The sequence below is a fragment of the Choloepus didactylus genome, chromosome 3 (assembly GCF_015220235.1).
Source record: "Choloepus didactylus isolate mChoDid1 chromosome 3, mChoDid1.pri, whole genome shotgun sequence".
NCBI lineage: Eukaryota > Metazoa > Chordata > Mammalia > Pilosa > Megalonychidae > Choloepus > Choloepus didactylus.
Window position 1 is genome coordinate 14,982,256 of NC_051309.1, and position 23,742 is coordinate 15,005,997.

General features: G+C 34.4%; 1 protein-coding gene across 11 annotated transcripts in view; it reads left to right on the top strand.

Moving 5' to 3' along the window:
• CPEB2 (cytoplasmic polyadenylation element binding protein 2) overlaps window positions 1-23,742 on the top strand; it is a 63,281-nt gene that overhangs the window by 31,196 nt on the left and 8,343 nt on the right. For 5 of the 11 annotated variants that reach the window (XM_037829409.1, XM_037829415.1, XM_037829410.1 and 2 more), the window contains 5 exons: window positions 4,389-4,412; window positions 13,652-13,822; window positions 14,964-15,053; window positions 23,181-23,299; window positions 23,540-23,654. In XM_037829409.1, the coding sequence (XP_037685337.1) occupies window positions 4,389-4,412; window positions 13,652-13,822; window positions 14,964-15,053; window positions 23,181-23,299; window positions 23,540-23,654 (519 nt within the window). The remainder of the gene's footprint in view (window positions 1-4,388; window positions 4,413-13,651; window positions 13,823-14,963; window positions 15,054-23,180; window positions 23,300-23,539; window positions 23,655-23,742) is intronic. The other 6 variants (XM_037829411.1, XM_037829417.1, XM_037829413.1 and 3 more) reach the window with 3 other exon arrangements.

The following is a 23,742-nucleotide window of genomic DNA, read 5'->3' on the forward strand; positions in this document are numbered from 1 at the left end:
GTTAATTAGCAGTTATGATTAAGCTTTTAACTGTTCCTTTTACTAGGAATAAACAGAGTGGGATAAAGGTCAGGAAGTTGGTTGAAGTAGGTAAACTATGAAGTGCTTCTGGCAAATCCTTACCTCTGAGCTCCTGTTTACTCACATATAAAGAAAGGGGTATAATAGCAGACCTGTAGATCTCATAAAATTATACAGATAAAAGAAAACATTTTAAGACAATTAAAAAATGCCATAGAATTGTAACTACAATAGGCTCTTGCTAGTGAATAGACCATGTTCCTCAAAGTAGTAAAGATGAATTGACTAGTGGAGACTGCTACTATTCAATAAATCCAGTGCTGTAGAAGAGTCCAAATTTAACATTCAGAAGAAGTATAGGGAAGTCACATTATATAGGAATGTGTAGATTGTTCAAAAATCAAAGGTTAAATACTGTCTGTACTTAGAATGACACCTTGAATGTTTATGTTTCTAGGCATATAAAATCTTACTTTTTGCTACCAATAGTTAAAAAAAAAAGATAATTATCACCTCTGTTTACCATAGTAGTGAAGAGCAATAAAAAATTATGCATCATTTAAATACTTGTTTGATTTGGATAGCATGTACTTCCCCTGTCCCTTTCCCAAGGAATATAGCTTACACATTTATTTTTTAGTGTATATCATTTTTCAAAAGGGGAAGAAATAGAAGTATGAAGAGAGGCTTTAGCAAGCTAGTTTGAAATTTAAATTTGCCATGATTAGCCATATAGGGCCATGTATGTGATCAAGAGCTTGCTGTACTGCTTGAGAGGAAAGAAGTAATGTGTATCTTTTAATTAAAATTTACTCAGTAATAAAATTGTGTCTCTGTGGGCAGAAGGCCTTAATACACTATATTAAGTTATGTAAATAGTAAACTTTTTGGATATACTATCAGTTCTTTTCTGTGCTAACAGAAATGAGTGGAGTAGAAAACAGATTTATTTGGGATCTTGAAAATAATTATGGTTTGGGGGACATGTTTCTCTCCTTGGTTTTGTCTTTTTAGATTAAGAAATAAGAACAACTTTAGTTTTATATCAGGAGAAGTTTAACCTTTACATATTTCCAACTGATTTCTTACGCTTTATCCACCCTTTCTTCTAGCTATAAGAATTCAGCTTCAGTGATTCAGCTACTTCAGCTATAGCTGAAAGCCAAGAAATACATAAGAGCCCAAGTCCCTAGAGAGAATGTTAGAATCATCCTATTTCTTTTTCGTAGCTGTGAATTGGACCTAAATTTTGAGAATCCAGAGTCAAATTGTAAAATCAGTTATATGGGAGAGACTTTCAGGTTTTTCTGTGAGCCTTCTCATTTTCTTTAAAAAAAAACTGAAAATATCTATGTGAATAGATGTTAAACAGCTAATTCCTCTTTTTTGGATAAATGAAGTGGACTTCTTATTTATGTTTTATGGCATATATGAACTGAAATTTAAAATTATAAATACAGTTATTGAAAATCAAATTGTTCACTTTTTTTTCTAAATTGTGTTTTAAATAGTTTGAAGGCACATTTGTATCTCTTTAAACGTATAGTGAGTAGTCACTTATTGATTTTCTTTTCTCACTGGGGTTTTCTGGTAATTCTGAATCAGAGTTATGGTGTAACATGCCCCCAGAAAATCATACAGAAGAACTGGTAGAAAAGTGAGTACACAAACCATTATTTAGCATGATGATAGCAGATTGGTTATTTCCATGACAGGGAATAAAAAACATTTCACATGATTTAGCTTCATCTGCAGTCAGTTCTATTTTTGGTAATGTAGAAACTTGGAATCTGAAAGTTGTCCACATAATAAGTGGAATAGTTCTTTTCAGGATTCTGAAATTCCACAGGTATGAGATAGAGAAATTTTCTAAATAATTATGTTTAAGCCTAGGAATGAGATGAAACTTAAGATGCTGTGAGCCTTTGTACATATTTTTACTATTTTAGAATTGAGATACCTCAGCTAAGATCGTAACAGCTATTATTAAGAACATGTATTAGGCTTCTCCAGCAAAACAGAACCAACAGGATGTATATATATGTGTGTGTATTTATATATATGTAAGTAAATATTATGAGATTTATTGTAGAAATTGGCTCACGCGAATAGGGGGATTGGCAAGTCCAAATTCCATAGGGCAGGCCACAAGTTGGGAACTCTGATGAAGGTTTCCGTGAATTCCCCAGGAAAAGCTGGCTGAAGTAGAGAGAGAAATTCTTTTCAACTTCTGAAATCCTCAGTTGTCCCCTTTAGGTCTTCAGCTGATTGAAACTTCTCTCATTGCTGAAGGCAATCTCCCTTGTTGATTGCAGATGTAATCAGCTGTGGATGCAATCAGCTGACTAATGATTTAAACCCACAAAATACTCTCCCAGTAACAATCAGGGCAGTGGTTGCTTGACCATACAACTGGACATCATAACCTAGCGAAGATGACACATGAACTTAAACATCACAGAACGTAAACTTATTATGATGTCATTAATTTTCTCAATAGGTCTAGAATTTTGTGCACATTATGACTTCATCAAAATTCACAATTTCACTATAAATTTGATGAAAATAGTTTTGTTTTATAAATGTTTGACCCTTTACATCCATGAATGAAATTCCCCAAAGCAGATTAATACTGGAGGAGTTTATGGTTAGGCAATTCTGGGGATAAGCAGAAAGCCCTCCTGAGACTGCTGTGCTTAGAAGTCTGGGTACCTCTTGACCGTTTCCAGGCTTTATGCAACTCCTAAGTCTAAAGGGAATGCACTTATTTATGCTCTATTCCATACCCTATTCTTGATAGGTTTATTACAATTTCTTTTATCAGTCTGTTTTTCCATAGTTGATTTCCCATCTAATTAAAACCCTGTTTTTTTAAAGCCTTGTCATCTTGGATGCCTTTAACAACAAAATTATAAATGCCACTGCTACCTCTACATTCACTCTAAACTAATATATGGGTCAACAAGCTATGAAAAAAATTAACCAGGTATTGAGGTAGTTGGAGCTCAAAGACAGGTTAAATCTGCTATATTTTATAGCTAAATAAAACACTAGAATGGCAGAAATGCAAAGGTAGTTTATATTAAAGGCTCTGAAATAAGACTTGTATTTATTGGCTTACTTCTTGGAAGTGTAAATAATAAATGACTGAGAGTTGACAATTTTATTTTCCCCCCATTTTTATTATAGAGGAACTAGTACTGTATTACCACTTTGTAGACTCACTTTACATTAAAGCGTTACATAGTATTAAAAATATATTTTGCAAAAGTTTCATAAAAATGTATTTGAATGTGAAACTTTTCCTGTCAATCTTTAAGTTTTATACTTTTGGGTAGACTACATTTCTCACAACTTGTAATACATGTTTTGATTTGAGATTTATTCAATATGCATTTCTTTCCCATACCTAAAAAATGCATTGGCATGTATCAAAATCTTAATTTTATAGTTGATTTTTGGTTTCTTGTTTTGATTCCTATGTTAATTCCAGGATAAAAATATGCTTAGATTGAGGGGAGGAGTTAATTGAGAACAACTTATAGATTTTATCAAACTTGTGGTTTTTTATGAAAAAGGAGTTTCTATAGTTTATCTCCAAAAGGAATTATGTAAACTGCTAATAACATAGATTAGAATGCCTTTCTACTTTATATTTCTCGGTATTTACTACACATGTATACTATTCCGTAATGATACTAATAGTAATTTCTATGTGGATCCCTCTTATCCTAGAGATAGAGACAAAAATACTCAGCAGATAATTGTCATAGAATGTATCAAAAGGGTGGAAAGCGTTATTAACTATAATAGTAACTCATTCTTCAACTAAGCAAGTTTGAACATGGATTAATTTCTTATATCCCATCTAAGCTGTATATATTTCTTCCATGCAAAGGCTTAATATATGTAGATTGGAGCTGAATGGCTATTTGTTGGAATATATATGCCATATAACTCTTTATAATACATAGAAAACTAAGAATTTAATTCAATTGTATCCTTTCATTGGGAAAATCATTTCAGATGCTATTTAATTATAAAAGTGTTGCCAGATATTCCTATCTTGATGAGATGAAATAAATTTCTATTTGTGATTTTTAACACAACCAATGAGAAAAAGAAATAGTTTATTTCCTCTTAATCTCACAGAGTTCTAAAATATGATTCAGATGAAATGTAAAACAAAAGTGCTTTGTAAGTGGTAGATCATGTAATATTATATGGTGACATTATTGTCATAGCTTTTAAAACAAAGTAGCACTAATTTTCAGATGCCCACATAGCCTTTCATATCACAAATATTTGTATATGTGGGCTTATTTTTAGTTCTGACATTTTACAATTTGTCCTTTGTTTACATGCAGCAAGGAGTTATGGGCGAAGACGAGGTAATTCACTTCTGTTTGCTATGGTATAACTGTTTCTATTTGGGTTTTACTGATCAGTGTTGTAATTAATTTATTTCAGATTTTTGTACAAAGTCTGAAAATTTACAGAAGATTTGTGTTTTGATTTGAGCACTTACCTGTTGTCAGTGTTTTGAATCCTAAATCTTTTAACCTTTTAAAGTCACATTTTAATACTAATTATGATAATTTAATAAAATTTCCCTTTTAAACTATTCAGATTTTAACTATTTTTAAACTTTTATTTCTATGTTTTTGTAACAAGTAAAAAGCTGCTGTTTATCGTTTGCTTAAGAACTGTGTTTAATAAACTTTAGTGTAGGTGACCTTCAATATGATTGTTCTACTGTCTAAATCTATAACTGTGATTCTTACCTATGGTATGTAATTTACAGCTCTAGATTATTAGTTTTGTGTTTGACAAATTTGTATTTGAAAATAACAAATGCCAAATAGATTACTGTTAACATTGATTTTGTAGAATCAATTTAGTATTTCTCTGTCTTCAAAGAATGTATTTCTTCTTTTTCTGATGTACACACACGGGCATGCGTGTGCACACACACACACACACACACAAACATTCTTTCCATCACCCCCACAACATTCTTCTCCTTCGGATTATTGTTTGGTATCTTCAGGAGAAAGCTGAGATATTTGATGCAGGACTATTGTTAGACCCCCTGAGAAAGCAGGGAATGTCAGTTTCTGGTGACTTAAACTTTTCCTCTCCCTTTTCTATGTGCGGGAATTGAGAGGGAGAAAAGACATAGATGGGATGAGAGGAAGCAAGAATAGTTTTATGCTATGAGATTATATATGTGTGCCAGTGCTTAAGTTTCTTTCTCTTCTAGTCATGATTTTGTGTACTTTGAAATCAGAAGAGCAAAACCATTGCCACTACTGACAACAGTAACTGGTATTTTATATTCTTTAGTGGCATTTACAGTTTTATATTTCATGTCATCTGGATTTAACTTGATTTTTGGAATCTGCTTTCAAGTGCTTGACTGTATCTCTTGGTTCTTTAGTTTTCTAGCTAAAAAATTAGAGGAAACAGGAAGTGAGGTCTCAGAAAACTAAAGCTGAATAAATTTAAAAGCTGTTATTAGGAATCTGGGAAGAAGGGGAAAGTTTAGAATTTCAGTCCTATTTTCAGATCCAGGGACTACCTTTATTTTACTATGCTATTTTAATATGGAGCTGCAGTACTCTTAAAAACACCACTACTTACCAATCTGTGATTTTCGGGTGTTTTTGAAACTATAAAACAATGCAGTATCTTTTCTTGTTTATACACTCTTCCTTCCTCTTTTAACTTTAGTGACTTGTGTTATAGCCTAGTTTGTCATAATGCAGTATAAGTACCATGAGCTAGGAAGCCCTTCAGAGCAAGGATCAGAAGGTAATGATGTTGGTCTTCTTTTATCTCAGTTCAGTAATTATAATATTAAGAAAAAGCAAAAATGTCCTTCCTTGCTTTTATGTAGGAATCTGCTACCACTCCTCTGTACCTCTGGGAGCCATAAAGATTTCCTCTTCTTCAGAACTTCCTAGGGGCCAGCATACGAAAGAGGAGGACTCTCACTTGGTTTTCAGGTTTCTGCTAAAAGCCTCCTTTAGGACAGAACTGACAGCTGTCACACTTGTTTGACTTAGTGTAGGGACGGGGAAGAGGATAATAACACCTGACTTTCTCTGAAACTATATGGCATTAGTAATTTTTAGTCAGTTCTCTGTGGCTGTTAGGAGTCTGCATTTTAAATTTTTATTTGATGGTCAGATGAAAGTTATATCAATTAGAAATGGCTATTGAGAGATTTTATTTGAGTATTACAGTACTTTGACATGGTAAGTAATAAAACATATTTTAAAAAAGAACAAACATACTGAAGGAATGACGCAGAAAGGGCTAGAAATAGCCTGGCTCTCTTCGTATTTTCTACTCATTTTTTCCTCATTCTTTACCAGATATAAAAACAGTCTCAGACTGATAACCTTTTTACCACCAAGGACTCCCTCATATGGGCTTATGTTTTGAAAGATTTGGACCAACAAAGAAACTGCATTTATTCATTTGTTTAGTCATTTTTCTTTTATTAAAAAATAACTCATATTTATCAGTTCTGTTCATGTGGAGGGGGGGAGGGTTAAAACATTGAGTTAATGTGATTCTTGCCAAAAAAATAAGACATGACTTTACCTTACTTGTGAAGTGGTGGCTAAGCAAAATTATTTTCAGAAGACATTTTGATCTTGAAGTTCAGTTTTGGAAGAACTGTTTTTCCTTTTTTGCCTCCTTTGACTCACCTTTCAGCCTAGGCACAGAGTAGTTAACTTTTCATTTTAAAGGCTTCCCACTTGACCACAGAGTCAAACCAAATCACTACAAGAATGATTTTATATTTTATTTTCCTTAAGGTCAACAAGAAATTTATATCAAGCTGGCTCTAGATTTTAATTTATGAAATATACCTGGGAATAATCAAAATTTAATTTTATTGAAAGTATAATTAAGAAAAAGCAAATATTCGTTTTCCTACTTTCAGGTAGGACCCTCTACTGCTTTGTGCATCTCTGTGTGAGGCTCTCACATGGGGAGCTGACTTTAAGATAAGAATAACTACATGTCTTTCCTATTTATTATCTGTTCAGTATTTCTTCTGTTCTCTTCTAGGAATGAACATGTTGATCTGGGGTTGGAGTAGGGTGGGGGTTTATGAAAGGAGGTGGGAATTGTAACTTAAGCTCCATTTATTCAATTTAAAATATTCTTTTATTGCAATCTACCCGTCATAAGGATTAAAGGGCTGCAGTGCTATAGAAGGAATAAAAATGCATAGAATATTTTGAATGATAGAAACAAAGAGCCTATTTTAGTTAATGATGCTAAGTAACAGAAAGCAATCTTTTTTAAGCAGGTGAGCCCAAACTTTGAGTTAATAGACTACGTTTGGAATGAGAGGATGGAAAAATAATTTCAAAGGATACAAATTATGGGGAAGTTCAATTAAAGAGGTTGGGTTTATTCATAAGCATGTAGCTACTTAGATTTATGTGCTATCATGAGTAAGAAATTATTAATAATAAATATACTGTTTATTGCTCTAAAGTTGTCCTTGGATTTTCTGATTTGATAAAACTTTGATACGGACTCATTTGACTCTTAGTCTTTTGAAGTAGCCAGAGCAAATATACATCACCCACCCACCCTTAATAGGTTCACTAGCAAATCCTTTGGCTAATGAAGTCTAGTCTTAGGAGTTAGTACTTGCTGAGGCTGAAATAGTATCTTTCATCTTTCATAAATATCATTTTTGGAGAACCGTCAGAGAATGGGTAGGAACTCTGAAGGAGGAGAAAAAAAAATAAGGTATATTTTAAAGACAGGGGTCAGCAAACTATGGCCCACTGGCCAAGCCTCCTATTGTTGTAAACAGTTTTATTATAACACAGCCACGCCCATTCATTTACTTTTTTTTTGTCTATGGCTGCTGTGGAGCTACAATCAATGATGGTAGAGTGGTTGCAACAAAGACTATATGACCACAAAGCCTAAAATATTTTCTGCCTGACCCTTTACAAAAAAACTTTGCTGACCCTCCTTGAAAAGACTGACTGTACTTGATCTACACATATGTCCAGCCTACCAATTTTTAAAGGAAACACAGTCTTAGTGAACTTAATTTTAAGGCAAATATATTACATCTAGAAATTAAATTAATTTACAAAGATACAGGGTACTAGGTTATAAATGATTTTTTAAAATTAATTATCTTATTCATCCTCTATGAGAAAGGGACAAATCTATTATTGAGACAAAATATTTTTAAGTGATAGGTGTACTGTATAGTTAGTGCCTTTATCACCTCTTTGGAGAGGCATGCCTGATCAGTGATTCTGTCTGATTTAACACGTGGTGCTTGAGAGAGACCAAACCTACTTCTATTTTTTGATAGTTTTTTTTTAATCCTTGAATGTAAATAAAAATCATGCCATCAAGGTGATAATAATATCTCCCCAATAGAGTGGCTGCTAGCATTTTAGAAAATGGGAAGAATATTCATATTCATCCTTAATGTATATAGTTTGTTTTCTGTGTGTGTTTTTATTTTCAGAACAACATTCAGTAAACGAAAGTGTAGACTAGTATGTCAAGATCAAAGAACCATGTTTAGATAAGTCAAGCTATAAACTGACTGATTTGTGCAAATGTTTTCCTTCCCCCTTTCCTTCCCTCCCCTTCCCAATGTTGGATGATATTTTGGGAAATGTCTTTATTGTGGACTTTCAGAAGAAAGCTAAAATCTGAAAAGTGAAGTACGTTATTAGTGTTTGAAGTAGATTAGCGTAGTCAACAGAGGCAGAGTTGATAATTGCCCACAGCTTCCCAAGAAGGGAAGAATAGATGTGCCGTCACACTAGCATAATCGTAGTTTAACCTTTAGCCCTTTCTTCAGTTTTGGAAGCTCGCGATATAGGTGACCTGGTTTTTACTAATGTATAGAACAGTAGATTTTTTAGGAATGTAGAAAAGCATTCTCTAATCCTTGTTATTAGGAGTTTTGAAATGAATTAATTTGGATCATGATTAACTATCACAAGAGGCTCATATTTATGGTGATTCCTCTGTTCCTTATTACAAAACCTTGCCAGTTTTCTATTTTGTGCGAAGTTATATTTTTAGTCTTGTTAGAGGAACATAGCTACTGTTCTATAGGAGCATAGATCTTTTGTGTTAGGAGCTCTTCATGACCTGTTAACTGGCTGTGGCAGCATGGAAGCCGTGCCAGATTCTCATTGACGGTGATTGGGCAGGCTTAGTTTCTTCCCTTTTTGCTATTACATGTGTTATTGCTTCCTCTATGTGTAATCTTTATTGTAACTACTATTTTACCTTTACAATTTTTATTGGGCAGAAATTGCATAGACGGGAAATTATTATCAGTAGGTATTTCTTTTGTATTGGTAAATAGAATTTCATTGTATCAGTATACAATTTGTTCATCCATTTTCCTATTAATAAACATTTGAATTCTTTTCCATTTGGGGCCTATTATGAAGAAAGCTGCAGTGAACATTCTTATACATTTTTTGTTGTGGACATAAGCACTTATTTCTTCTAGGATATATATGTTGGAGAGTGGAATTACTGGTTTATAGAGTAAGTATATGCTTAGCTTTATTAGAAGCTGTCAAACAGTTTTCCAGTTTTATACTTCAGAGAATATGAGACTGACTTTGAATTGTTGGCTTTTTTAATTTTAGTCATTCTGGTAGGTACACAGTGGTATCTCACTGTGGTCCCAGTTTGCATTTTCCTGATGACTAAGTAATGTTGAAACACCTTTTCATAAGCTTATAGGCCACTCCAGTGTAGTCATTTCGAAAGTTCCAGTTAAAGCCCTTTGCTCATTTTTAATTGGGTTCTTTGTCTTCATTTATGAGAGTTCTTTTTCTATTTTGGAGACAAGTCTTATTTCCTAGCAGTGTGTTGCTTGTCTTTTCACTTCATTACAATATATTCTTGTTGAGCAGCAAAAATTTGTAATTTTGATGGAAGACCAGTGTTCTTTCAGTTTTAGTGCCTTTTGGTCCTAAGAAATTATAGCCTATTTCAAGGTCGTGGAGAAATTCTAAAAACTGTCTTGAATTCTTGTGTATGGTGTGAGGCAGAGATCAAGTTTCTTTATTTTTTTGCATCTGTATTGATGAGAAATATGGTATATAGTTTTGTTTTCTTACAGTGTTACTGTAATGTTTTGGAATAATGGTTTTGATAGACAAGTTGGAAAGTGTACAGTGTTCCCTTTTCCTTTATTCTCTGAGTTTAAAATTGTACTATTTCTTTTCAAAAATTTGGTCCATTCACTAGTGAAGCTATCTAGACCTGAAGTTCTCTTTGTGGAAAGTTTTTGTGCATATTTTTTGTTGTGTTTTTTAAGTTATTGATTCAGTTTCTTTGACAGATATAGGACTCTTCAGATTTTATATTTCTTCTTGTGCCAGTTTTGAAAGGTTTATGTTTTTCAAGGAATTTGTTCATTTCTTCTCACTTGTCAAATTTATTAGCATAAAGTTCTTCGTAATCCCTTTTTACTTAAGGAGCTACCAACTTTTGGCTACTCATTTTCTGTATTGGTTTTCTGGTTCTATGTCATTGATTTCATTTCTTTATTTCCTTCATCCTACTATTGTTATATTTCATTTGCTCTTTTTCTAGCTTTTTATGGTAGAAACTAATTTTATTGACTTTGAACATTTCTTTTTTCTATTAGGCATTTAAAACTATACATTTTTCCATTAAGTATGGATTTAGCTGTATTCCACAGATTTTACATTCTGTTTTCATAATCATTCAGATTAATTCCTTTGAGGTATAAGAACCTGCAAATATATCCTTGTTTTGAAAAAAAAAAAAACAGGAAAGAATATTTAATTTGGGTTGAAAACAATTGCAGGTATTTTAATCTAAATAAATTTATAATCAAATTCCATTTCAGCATATATAATTTTAATATATAATTTTTATATATTATATATAATTTTACCTATATGTGTATAATTCTTAGAAAACATGTTTAAAGTGTGCTGTGCATGATAGACATACCTTACTGAGAGGTTCTCCCTTTATAGCCATAGGAATTGGTTATGGAAAAGGATAACTGGCAAGGTAAAAAGTAGTATTTTAGTTGATGATAGATACACACTCAGTTAACTGCTCTTTTATGTAAGTGTTAAACACCTTAACTTTTATGGCTTCTAGAGAGAAAGTGGGTCATTATTTTCCAGCAATGAAGATTCTTGTTAGTGTGGCTAGTGTGTGCAATTTTCTTAAGCTTTCCATTACATCCTTTCTTCACTGAGCTTTGGTTAAAAGATGAACTTCCTGGTGATTTTTGATAGTCGTATCGACCTTAATAACCCTAGTTATTCTAATTGAGTATAATATTATAGTTAGGAATATATTATAGTTATTGTAATATAGTGATAATGTAAGTACAATTACAATATTATAGTTAGTATAATAAGTTTGTCATTTTGGGGTCACATCTCTTTCTGGTATTGCTTATATGTTATGGTATTTAGAATTTCTATTTAGACCCTAAATATTTATGATCTATACTTTTTCTCAAAATAAAGTCTATTAGAAAGACTATTAGGACTGCAAATTTGCATGTGTGTTAAGATACTTTTAAACTCTAATACTTTCCAAGTATTGGCATATGTCTGAAAAAATACTGAATTTGGATTTGTTATTTTTCCTCAAAAGCTGGCTTTTATGCATGTTGTTTCTCTACCTCATCTTATTCCTTTCAAAATATAGAATTATTTATTTGAAGTTTGTTACCTCATATCTAACCTCAGAAAGTTAAACCAGTTATTCACAATTAATATTCTTTTGTAATGGATCTTGATGAAGTTCATTTTATTAAGTAAAATAGTTTTATTTTGAAGAGCTTTCTTTTCATTGATCACAAGCAATACTGATACTTGGTTTTCAGTGGTCCCTATTTCTGATACCAAAGGTGCTTGGAAAGTAAAATTAATATTCACAAAGTTACTCAATGAATATGAGTATCTTTTAGAACATATAATTTAAATTGAGTTCTAATTTGTAGACTAATTCCTGTTTCCTTTACCAAATGTGGTTTTTCTCCTTTTTTTGAGTCAAATAAACTTCAAATTCTTATTGCCACCATGTAGCCTTACCCTCACCAGCCTGTGACTCCCCTCCTTCTCCCCACCCAACCCCAGTTCTGTGTAGGCCACTACATTTTGGATTGCCTTTGCTTATATCACTTGCATTACATTGTCATGTTTTTCAGGATGTTAACATTACTGATATTTTGTGGTGAATATGTTTTGTGTATATTAAGGCACATGCTAGACATCATGTACACTGTCTTCTTCATCCCTCCAAAATCCATCACTCAATCCTGAAAGAAAAACAACCTGTCTACATTCTTATTCTCTTTTTCCTTTTCTAATAAACTGTCTTCTTCTGATGTCTCTACTTTACAAAACACTAATTACATGCAATCTGTCTTCTACCCAACTTTACTAAAATTTTTCCTTTCAGAAATCACGCATGTCCTCATAGTTGTCATCTTTCTTCTTTAATCATCATTTAAACATCTCGAATTTTTACTTAATTGTTCTTTTTTTTTATCTTTTTAAAAATTCTTTTCCTTTGACACGTCTGTAACAATCGTATTTGGCTTTTTTTCCAACATGTTTCAGCCAGCCTTGACTATTTCCTATGTCTTAAATAAACTCATTCTTTACTACTTTCTCTTATATTGCTCCTACCACTTGAAAAACTTGCCCAAAACCTTATTCATACAAATATTTTCACCTTAAATATCCATCCTCTCCGATGCCCTTGGTAAGCATCACTGCCTTGCCCATCTTACCACAAATGCTATCTAGTTTCACTTGAGGATTTAAGAAATTACCATTTAATTAGCCAGACTACTCCCTTCCTCCAACATCCTAGCTCTGAAATACTTTGAAGCTTTCTTATGGATATGTACTGTACTTAAATGTATAGAACTTATCTTTTCTAAACAGATTTCTTGTGAACGGTGGACTATGTGTTTTTAGTCATTTTATTTTTTTGATCCCCACAGTGGAGCAAGAGAATTGCTGCACAGTATTGCACAGGATGTACCTCATTATACAAGGGTACACTCCTGAAAGTTGGGCTCAAATGAGGACTAACGTCCTGGAGCAGGGTGCCTTTTTGTGTTTGCATTTTTTCAGAAGCTCTGTCTGCCCTTTCATATAATTGGCATATTTGTAATAAATTAATTCAAGACCTTATATGCAGTATTATTTGTTGCCTTTGACCTTACTTACTATAGTCTACAGTGGTTTTTATTGTATCCTCATCTATTTAGTCTGTGTTGTCTCCTTTCTGCCATCCATTTCTAGGTTTCTCCCATTCCACATCCAGTCTAACTCTTACCCATATATCAGGTTCTTGTTTCTGTCCATAAAAGAATGAAGTAATCTAGAGATTCTTTTGCAGTATAATATGACTTTATTTCTAAATCATTTTTCTGGCTGCTTGCCTCTTGAATACAGATAACTAAAATCTTACACTGTCTGAATTTCTCTTTATTTTTATTTATGCCTGTGTCACCTTCATTTTTTAAGCCTTGAATTTGTCATTTGTTTAACATGAGATTCAGGTTATGTGTGTTCTTATATTGTAGGTCGTTCTTCCCTTTTTCCAATAGATGATGGCTTACTGGATGATGGTCATAGTGATCAAGTTGGTGTTTTAAATTCACCCGCATGTTATTCAGCTCATCAAAATGGAGAGCGAATAGAACGCTTCTCTCGAAAAGTTTTTGTTGGTGGTCTTCCTCCAGATATTGATGAAGGTAAGGTGATAATTTGGGCTTTAAAAAAAAAAAATTCAAAAAAAAACATGAATTGGGGGGTGGGTATGAATTCTTTACCTCTGTTGATTTTCAGAGGCAAAACAGATATCCATCTCTGTGGATATACTTTGGTCACCTGTTGAAATATGGAAGTAATCGGACAAGTAACTTTCTAAAAGTTTTTATTCTTTATTTATCTTACAATGCATATTGTTACTGTGAGCATTTTTGGTAAATAAGGTTTTCATGCCCTACTTCATATCCCACTTACTTTTTTACATAGAACACATTTGAATATATTATGCTGAAAACTTTTTGTATGACCATGACACACACATACACATAGAATGAAATAAATGGAACCTAGCTATGAAATTATATCTGCAATGCATGACAGTCAAAAGGTTAATTTCTTTAAGGATAAATGCACTCAGAAATGGGTGAGAAAAGGGCCATATAGCCCAAAAGAGAAATGGAATCCGAACATTCAGGAAATTCAAGTTATATAAAAGGCTTCTACACATATGTGAAGATGATCATTTGCAATAGTGAAAAATAATAATTCAAGATGAAGATTAAAAATACTAAAACTAAAAGGTTCGTTAAGGTTTTGATGTAATAAACTAACTTAAAGCCCTTATTTGAATTTGAGCTATAATGTTTCAGTGAAATTACGTGGCATGTGTATTTTATGCCCTAGTATATTTTTTGAGCACTACAGTTTTTCAAGTCTTGTTTCAGACCATTTTTTCTTATAAGAGCATATTTTTACTTATGAAACAGTGATGGATCTCTTTAACTTGATAGAATTTTGGCATGTTTTTCAAGCTAATACTATTTATGGCTTTGTATACTATAGATCTATTAGTATCCAAATGGTGTTACATAAAATTTTGAGGTTACGTTGAATTGATTATTTTGACCATTGTGCTGTTTAAAGTTATTTTGAATAAAATAGTTAAGTTTTATATATTATTTTAATATGGGTATTAGATATATTCCCAGTATTTGTATTCTAGTTTATCTTAGGCTATTTGGTACTTTTAAATATCAAATTTTTGGAGTAACTTATAAAATATGGATTTTCTTACAATGAATCATTAAAACAAATTCCTAATATATATTATTGTACTTTCTTAAGATGAAATAACTGCTAGCTTCAGAAGATTCGGGCCTTTGGTAGTAGACTGGCCTCATAAAGCAGAAAGCAAGTCCTATTTTCCACCAAAAGGTAAGGAATTTCATTGTAAATAATTGCTAGGGATTGCTTGTGTGAAAACAAAAGAGACTATGTCAATTACTTTATGTTTTCTTTTAGAATTGAATATGAGCACATCTTTATATAAAAGCCAATGAAGCTAATGAAATGATTTGTAGAGACTGTTAACATGTTGATAACATGGTACATGAGGCAGAATGGTCCTGAAAACCATTCCAGTTTTCCTTTAAGCCATCCAGGAAACATAATGCACTTGCTATGCTTTCTGGAAAATCATTCAATATTGATTTCAAAGACTCAAATCAACAAATGCTTGAGTGTTCACATAACAGTAGAAGGTATCAGAGCAGTTATATACTCTGTTTAGTGAATAAAATAGTCTTAGCTAAGGCAAGAAGTGACTGGTCAAGACTTTTTTTTAAAACCCCAGTTAATGTGGTAAAATGTGAAGGAGCTACTTAGTTGTGTTAGTCACTTATTGCTAAGGTAATAATGTGACCAATCACCAGAATACAAGAACCACAAATCAAGCTAACATTCATTTGAGCAAAAGAAGTCACCAGGCCAAGCCCCTCATCAATGGGGAGAGGAAGTGTACTTGAGCCACAAAAAAGGAGGGGGAGGGGAGGAGAGGGGCAAGGAGAATTAAAATACATTCTGATCAGTCAGAATCGCTAATGGTAGATTCTCTGAAGTGAGTAAAAGAAAGGGTGAAGTTAGAAGACATTTCCTTGAGCATCGTTGAAATAAATTTTAGAAAAGAAGCAGCTCACTTTTATTTTCATGGCTTTTTGAATGGTCAAACCTGGAGAAAAGACTCCAGAGATCTGTTAAATGGTCTGGTTTTGGCTCTGGGGAAAGGAAACATGTAGGAGAAGATACTGGCACACAAAAGCTAGCTCAGGGTTCCTAGTGATTGAATTATATGGGCCGATCTCTGTTTTGCCATTGATTGTAGGGCCTCTTTTCCAGTTTGCTAATGCTACCATTATGCAAAATATCAGAAATGCATTCACTTTTATAAAGGGGATTTATTAGGTTGCAAATTTACAGTTCTAAGGCCATAAAAGTGTCCAAACTAAGGCATCAATATAAGGATACCTTCACTGAAGAAAGACCAATGGTGTCCAGAACACCTCTGTCACCTGGGAAGGATCATGACTGGTGTCTGCTGGTCCTTTGCTCCCAGGTTCTGGTTTCAAAATGGCTTTCTCCAAAATGTCTTTGGCCTTCTGTCTGTCTTAGCTTCTTTCAGCTCTCTGCTTGGTTCTCCTGGGGCATTTCTCTCTATGCGTCTGGGAGTCCTCTCCCTCAATTTGTCCCTTTTCCATCCCCTCAAGTCCAGACTGTCAGTGGTTCCATTTATACAGCTCTCACAAAAAAATTGTTGACTTTGCATGCAGCATACAGAGGTCAAAACTATCAGACAATAGAACTTTCCACAAATCCTTTCTGGATAACTCCATCTCCAATCCTGGCATGTACTGAAATGGCTGGCTGGTTCCAGGCTTCGTTAAATTCTCATGTGGCACACTATCCTCTGGGGTCTCACTTTCTGGAAGCCCAGAATTTTCCAGACCATCAGTTTCTGATTTTTTTTTGCCCAAGAATTCAGTCCTCAGCTTATCTCTTTCCTCTCACATTTTACTATAAGCTGCAAGAAGCCAGGCTGAATTTTCCACTTTTAATTTGGTGAGCTCTTCAGCTAAGTATCCCAGCTCATCACTTTCAAATTCTGCCTTCCATCCAACACCAGGATTCAATTTTGCCAAATTTTCCATCACTTTAAAACAAGGATCGCCTTTTTTCCAGTTGGCAGTGAGACAGTTATCATTTCTTTACAAGGCCTCCTTGGAAGTAACTTTAGAGTTCATATTTCTACCAACAGTCTCTTGAAAGCAATCTAGGCCTTTTCCATCAAGTTCTTCACGATTCTTCCGGAATCTTCCACGTATCCATTTAAAAGGCCATTCTGACATGTTTGGTATTTGCAAACTCAGCAGCATCCCACTTCTCTGGTACCAAAATCTGTTCCAGTTTGCTAGAGCTGCTGTTACACAAAATACCAGAAACGGATTGGCATTTATAAAAGGGATTTATTAGGTTACAAATTTACAGTTCTAAGGCCATAAAAATGACCGTACTAAGGCATCAGCAAGAGGACACCCTCACTGAAGAATGGCCGATGGCGTCTGGAACACCTCTGTCAGCTGGAAAGGCATGTGACTGATGTCTGCTGGTCCTTTGCCTCCTGGGTTGTGTTTCAAAATGACTTTCTCCAAAATGTCTCTGGGCTTCTGTCTTTGTTCCTCTCTCTCAGCTCCTGTGTGTCCTTGCTTCCTTCTCCCAAGGTGTTTCTTTATAAGCATTTGGAGGTCCTCTCTTAGCTTCTCTGGGGCAAACTCTGGGCTTCATCTCTTAGCTTAGCATCTCCAGACATCCTTATTTCTGCATCTCCAAGTATCTCCAGGTATCAGTGCCTGTGTCTGTGTCAGCTCTTGAGCTCTCTTAAGTACTTCAGTGAACTAATCAAGACCCACCCTGAATGGACGGGACCACACCTCCATGGAAATAATTTAATCAGAGGTCTGGCCCACAGTTGGGTGAGTCACATCTCCCTGGAAACATTCAATCAAAAAGTTCCACCCAAAAAGATTGGATTAAAAGATCATGGCTCTTCTGGGGTTCATAATTGTTCAAACTAGCACAGTTTGCATTACAATAGTTGTTCATCTGGTTTTTTTTAGAGAAATTGATCATGCAGTAATATTTTTTGTGTATCTTTAGATCTTAACCTTAGAACATCTGATTAAGGCTGTAGACCTCCCACCATGTATCCAAATTTTACACTGTTTTGGAGCTTACTTGAAAGTTCTGAACCCTTTGTTTTAGAGAGAATATTCCCTCTATATAGATACAGGTGTTCATTAGTTAACTTGAGAGTTTTAGGCTGTTGTAGTCCATGTTTTTACTATCTTACCCCTTTATAGTTTGTTTTATTGAGTGTTCAGTTAAAAAAAAAAAAAAAAAAAGTGTTATTTTCTACTGTGCTGTCCAAGCATCATCTTATCTTGCCTGGATTACTTTGGGAGTCTGGCTAGTTTGTCCACATCTCTGGCCCTCTCCAGTTTTTTCCCATAGTACCATCAAAGCAATCTCTCTGAAATACTCATTTGGTGGTTTTCTTCCTCTCCCCTGCTTAAAAACCTTCGGTGGCCTGTCATATTGGTAAGATAAAGACAAAAGGTGTTTGCACAACTGGCAAAGCCCTGCAGGGCTTGCCTAGCACCTACCCATCTCCAGCTGCTTCTCACACTAAGCCCTTTGCTCTCTTTCTGTCCCTCCGATTTGCCTTGCTCTCTCGTGCCTCAGAGCTTTTGCATATGATAGCCTCTCAGCCTGGAAGCAGGACCCATATCTCTTCATCTATGTATCACCTACTTATCTTTTATATCTCAGCTTAAATATCAGTTCCTCACTGGAAACCTTTCAGGACCCACTTAGTGAGGTCAAGTCTTCTAACTGTGGCCTCTCCTAGTGCTGTAATTGTCTCTTTCATAGCACTCATTATAGTTGCAATCTTACTTTTACTTAAAATCTTCTACATAACTGATCATCTTACCAATGTCAGTTTCTTCCAGCAGTCTGTAAGATTGTGTCTTTATTAACCTTTGTATTGCCAGTAATTCAAGGATTTATAATTGCCTAATAAATGATATAAACAAAAATACTGTAGGATAGAAAAAATAATTTGGCTTGAAATAAGTGGCTAATAGTTTCATGGAGAAGAGAAGTTTTGAACTAAATCTAAAAGGTACTGTTTAAGTTTGCTGAAGCTGATGAAACGCAATATACCAGAAATGGACTAGCTTTTAAAATGGGGATTTTTTTTTTATCTTCATTTTATTGAGTTATATTCACATACCACGCAGTCATACAAAACAAATCGTACATTCGATTGTTCACAGTACCATTACATAGTTGTACATTCATCACCTAAATCAACCCCTGACACCTTCATTAGCACACACACAAAAATAACAAGAATAATAATTAAAGTGAAAAAGAGCAATTGAAGTAAAAAAGAACACTGGGTACTTTTGTCTGTTTGTTTGTTTGTTTCCTTCCCCTATTTTTCTACTCATACATCCATAAACTAGACAAAGTGGAGTGTGGTCCTTATGGCTTTCCCAATCCCATTGTCACCCCTCATAAGCTACATTTTTATACAATTGTCTTCAAGATTCATGGGTTCTGGGTTGTAGTTTGATAGTTTCAGGTATCCACCACCAGCTACCCCAATTCTTTAGAAACTAGAAAGGGTTGTCTAAATTGTACGTAAGAGTGCCCACCAGAGTGACCTCTCGGCTACTTTTGGAATCTCTCTGCCACTGAAGCTTATTTCATTTCCTTTCACATCCCCCTTTTGGTCAAGAAGATGTTCTCTGTCCCACAATGCCAGGTCTACATTCCTCCCCAGGAGTCATATTCCATGTTGCCAAGGAGAGTCACTCCCCTGGGTGTCTGATCCTACGTAGGGGGGAGGGCAGTGATTTCACCTTTCAAGTTGGCTTAACTAGAGAGAGCGGGCCACATCTGAGCAACAAAGAAGCATAAAATGGGTATTTATTAATTTACAAGTTTACAGTTCTGAGGCCATGAAAACGTCCATATCAGAGCATCAACAGGCAATGCTTTCTCCTTGAAGGCTGTCTACTGGCAATCTTGGGCTCCTTTGTCTGATAGCAAGGCACATGTGACCTCAGCTGGTCCTTCTCTCATGGGTTTCGCTGCTTTTAGCTCCTGGCTGCTCTTTCTGTAGCTTTCTTTCTGAGCTTCTGTTCATGTCCTTCTCAACTTCTCAGGCTTTTCTCTCTCAGCTTCTCTGTGTGCTTCTCTGAAATTCCATCTCTTATACAGGACTCTTGTACAAGGATTACAACCCACCTGGGGCAGACCTCACCTGAAATAACCAAACCAAGAGGTCCCACCCACACTAGGTCTACACCCACAGGAATGGGTTAGCTTTAAGAACATGATCTTTTCTGGGGTCCATAAAACTTCCAAACCATCACAGTTACTGTGGAATTTAGATTGATAAAAAGAAGTTGAACAAAGTTCCAGACAAGAATTGAAATAGGATTTTAGGAAAGAATTAGAATTGGTTTGAATAAAGTTGCACATGTTTGTGTGATCCAGTTCGGATAAGGGCATGGTAGACCTGAAACTAGAAAGGTGAGTTGGGACAAATCTAACAAAATAGTAGTTGTTGCTCTTGTTGCTGTTATTACCATCATCATTGTGGTTGTGTTTTTTGTTGTGATTGTTAGTTTATTTTTTCAAGCTAAGAAAAAAAATTAGCACTGGCAAATGATAGTTTTTTGTAATTGTAGCCGTTACCAAAGATCAATGTTCCCAAACCTTGTTCTTTCAAGCATTTTTGTCATTGCCTTAATTCAGTATTTTCCATAGTTTGGAAAACACTAATTTAGAAGCATCCAGCTGATTAGCTACCTTATAGTTAAGGCAATAAACTAGAGCCCTATATACTGGGCAGTGCATATACTTAGATTTCCTTTGCAGTGAATAAGGTTCATCTTATGTGATAATTAGCTTGCTTTAATTAATTCTAATAAACATATGGCATGTTTTCTTTGGCAAGAGTATTTTAATGTTTAATGGCTTGCCTTAGATAGACCATAATTTACCTACCATGTTGTTTAATTATTTTTTTTATTAGAGAAGTTGTGGATTTACAGAACAATCATGCATAAAATACAAAGCTCCCATATACCACCCTATTATTAACACTTTACATTAGTGAGGTACATTGGTTACGATTCATGAAAGAACATTTTTTATAATTGTACTATTAACTATAGTCCATCATTTACAATAAGGTTCACTGTTGTACAGTTCTTTGTAGCTTTATAAAATTTTTATTTCAGTAACATATATGCAACCTAAAATTTCTCCTTTTAACCACATTCACATATATAACTCAGTGCTGTTAATTAACGTTCACAGTGTTGTGCTACCATCACTACCATCCATTACCAAAACTTGACCATCAACCCAAATAGAAACTGTACAATTTAAGCATTAACTCCCCATTTCCTAACTCCCACCCAGCCCTGGTAACCTATAGTCTAGATTCTGGCTTCTATGAGTTCACTTATGCTAATTATTTCATATCAGTAAGAGTGTACTATATTTGTCCTTTTGTTTCTGGCTTATTTCACTTAACATGATGTCTTTGACATTCATCCATGTTGTCTCATGTATCAGAACTTCATTTCTTTATTCGGCTGAATAATAGTCCATTGTATGTATATATCACATTTTATTTATCCATTCATCTGTTGATGGACACTTGTGTTGCTTCCACCTTTTGGCAATTGTGAATAATGCTACCATTTACATTGGTGAGCAAGTATCTGTTCAAGTTCCTGCTTTCCTTCTTTTGGGTGTATACCTAGAAGTGGGATGGCCAGGTCATATGGTAATTCTATACCTAACTTTCCAAGGAACCGCCAAACTGTCTTCCAGTGGCTGTACCGTTTTATATTCCTACCAGCAATGAATGAGTGTTCTATTTCTCCACATTTCAGTTCAATTAATTTTTGTGATACATACAAACATTTCTCCCCTAATAATCACAAAAAATAATTAAGCAGTACTACAGTATTGAACTTAAAATATTATTTTAATAAGGTGGTCTTACATCCTTTCAATTATTACAAAATTGTTATAGCTCTCAGCATCCTTAGCAGTATCAAAAATCTTAAAGCCTTTTCTTAAACAAAATCAATTTTTTTCTACTTTATTTTTTTCAAGCATTGGTAAATTGTTCTGGCTATTAAAAAGGTGTAACATGTTTTTTAATCTTGCATATTCTTATATTTGCAAGTTTCTATTTGTGTATGTTGGTTTAATGGCTTATTTATAAATTCAAGTATTTGAATTTCTTTAAAATGGAGGAAGTACTTTTGTGTCGCATCAGACCTTTCTGGCATAAAAGCCATGTTGTCAATGAGCTGCGTTTTTTGAGTTCTATGTAAAACATTGTCATACTTCCTGTTGTGTAGGGCAGCAGACATGCATGGCTTGTTGGATGGCTTCTTCATACTGGGACTGGATTACAGTGCTGTACATTTATCTGGACAGAAATTTTGTCAGGAAAATGATATTTTTAGATCGTTTATAATCAGCTGCTGAGAATAATCAAAGTTGTAAACAAGCATTGTAAATTTTGATGCCTTCTTTTTATAATTGAGTCTGTTCTGCCTGCTATTTGCATGAATTTTGATTAAAGATTGACAACTGGGTGCTCCTAAGGAAAGGAAGAAAGGTATATTTCCCAGCAGTGCAAGAATCTAAGCAAGAGCTTTGATCCGAAGTCCAAATATAGTCTCAGGCTATTTGAAAAATTAACCTCAAAAGTGTTGAATTCCACTGCTCATCCACGTTGAGGCATTTAAAAGTTCTGACCCCATCCTTAAGTAACTTGTTTCATTACAACCTACCTAAAATAGTTTTCTTAGTATCATGTGTAAGTTTTCAAGGGACTGGGAAATTTTCCTCTATTTATGGAAATTCCTGGGTTTCCCAGGTGTTTCTAGTCCAGAAATATGCTGTAGAACTTGTATTATCTTGAGGGCATTTGTAAGAAACTTCAACTCCTAACGTGCTCAACTACTTAATTCTGCCAAATTCTTTAGGAAGGCAGTGTAACTATTGGAAAGAGCATGGGAGACATTAGGGCTGATTAGGTTTGAAATTAAGCTCAGCTAGCTGCTTGCTATGTGACTGACTTTGGACCTCAGTTTTTTCTTTTGTAAAATGGCAATGATGTCTCATAGGCTCCTTGTGAGAATCAATTAAAATAATTCACATAAAGTGCTTAATACAGTACCTGAAAGTAAGTGCTCTTTATAAAGTAGTTAATTGCTTTACTAAATATCCTTTTTGTGTGTATGCCATAGGATATTCATGTTCTCCTATAGAAGGTAAAATGGTTCTAGTCCTATTTGATAGTTATTTTTCTTTTTCTAAAGCATGTATTTTCTAAACAATATTAAAATTTAGAGTGAAATCACTGTCCTTGACATATTGCCTCATTTTTAATTGTTATTACAGGTTATGCATTCCTTCTCTTTCAAGAGGAGAGCTCAGTTCAGGCACTAATTGATGCTTGTATTGAAGAAGATGGAAAGCTCTATCTATGTGTCTCCAGCCCTACTATCAAGGACAAACCAGTAAGTAAATACCACGTGAACCTCAGGTTACAAATACAAGTTTTCCAAAACTGTTTTTGAAATGATTGCTAATGAATAAAAACATTATCAAACTACCATACGGGAGTTCAGTTTTTGAAACCTTCCGATGATTTATAGTCCCGGTATCTAGAGTTTCGAACAATACAGGTAACACCCTAGGCAGGAAAAAGGCTACACATGTAATAAGACCCGGTGCAGTAATGTCATTTTTTTTCATAGGTTCAGATCCGTCCTTGGAATTTAAGTGATAGTGATTTTGTGATGGATGGTTCTCAGCCTTTGGATCCCCGAAAAACAATTTTTGTTGGAGGTGTTCCTAGGCCATTAAGGGCTGGTAAGTAGAATTTTGACAAATATTGTTTATAAAACAAACCATTTAAATGTGAATTATCCAATTCAGTAAATATCTGGCAACTATTGTA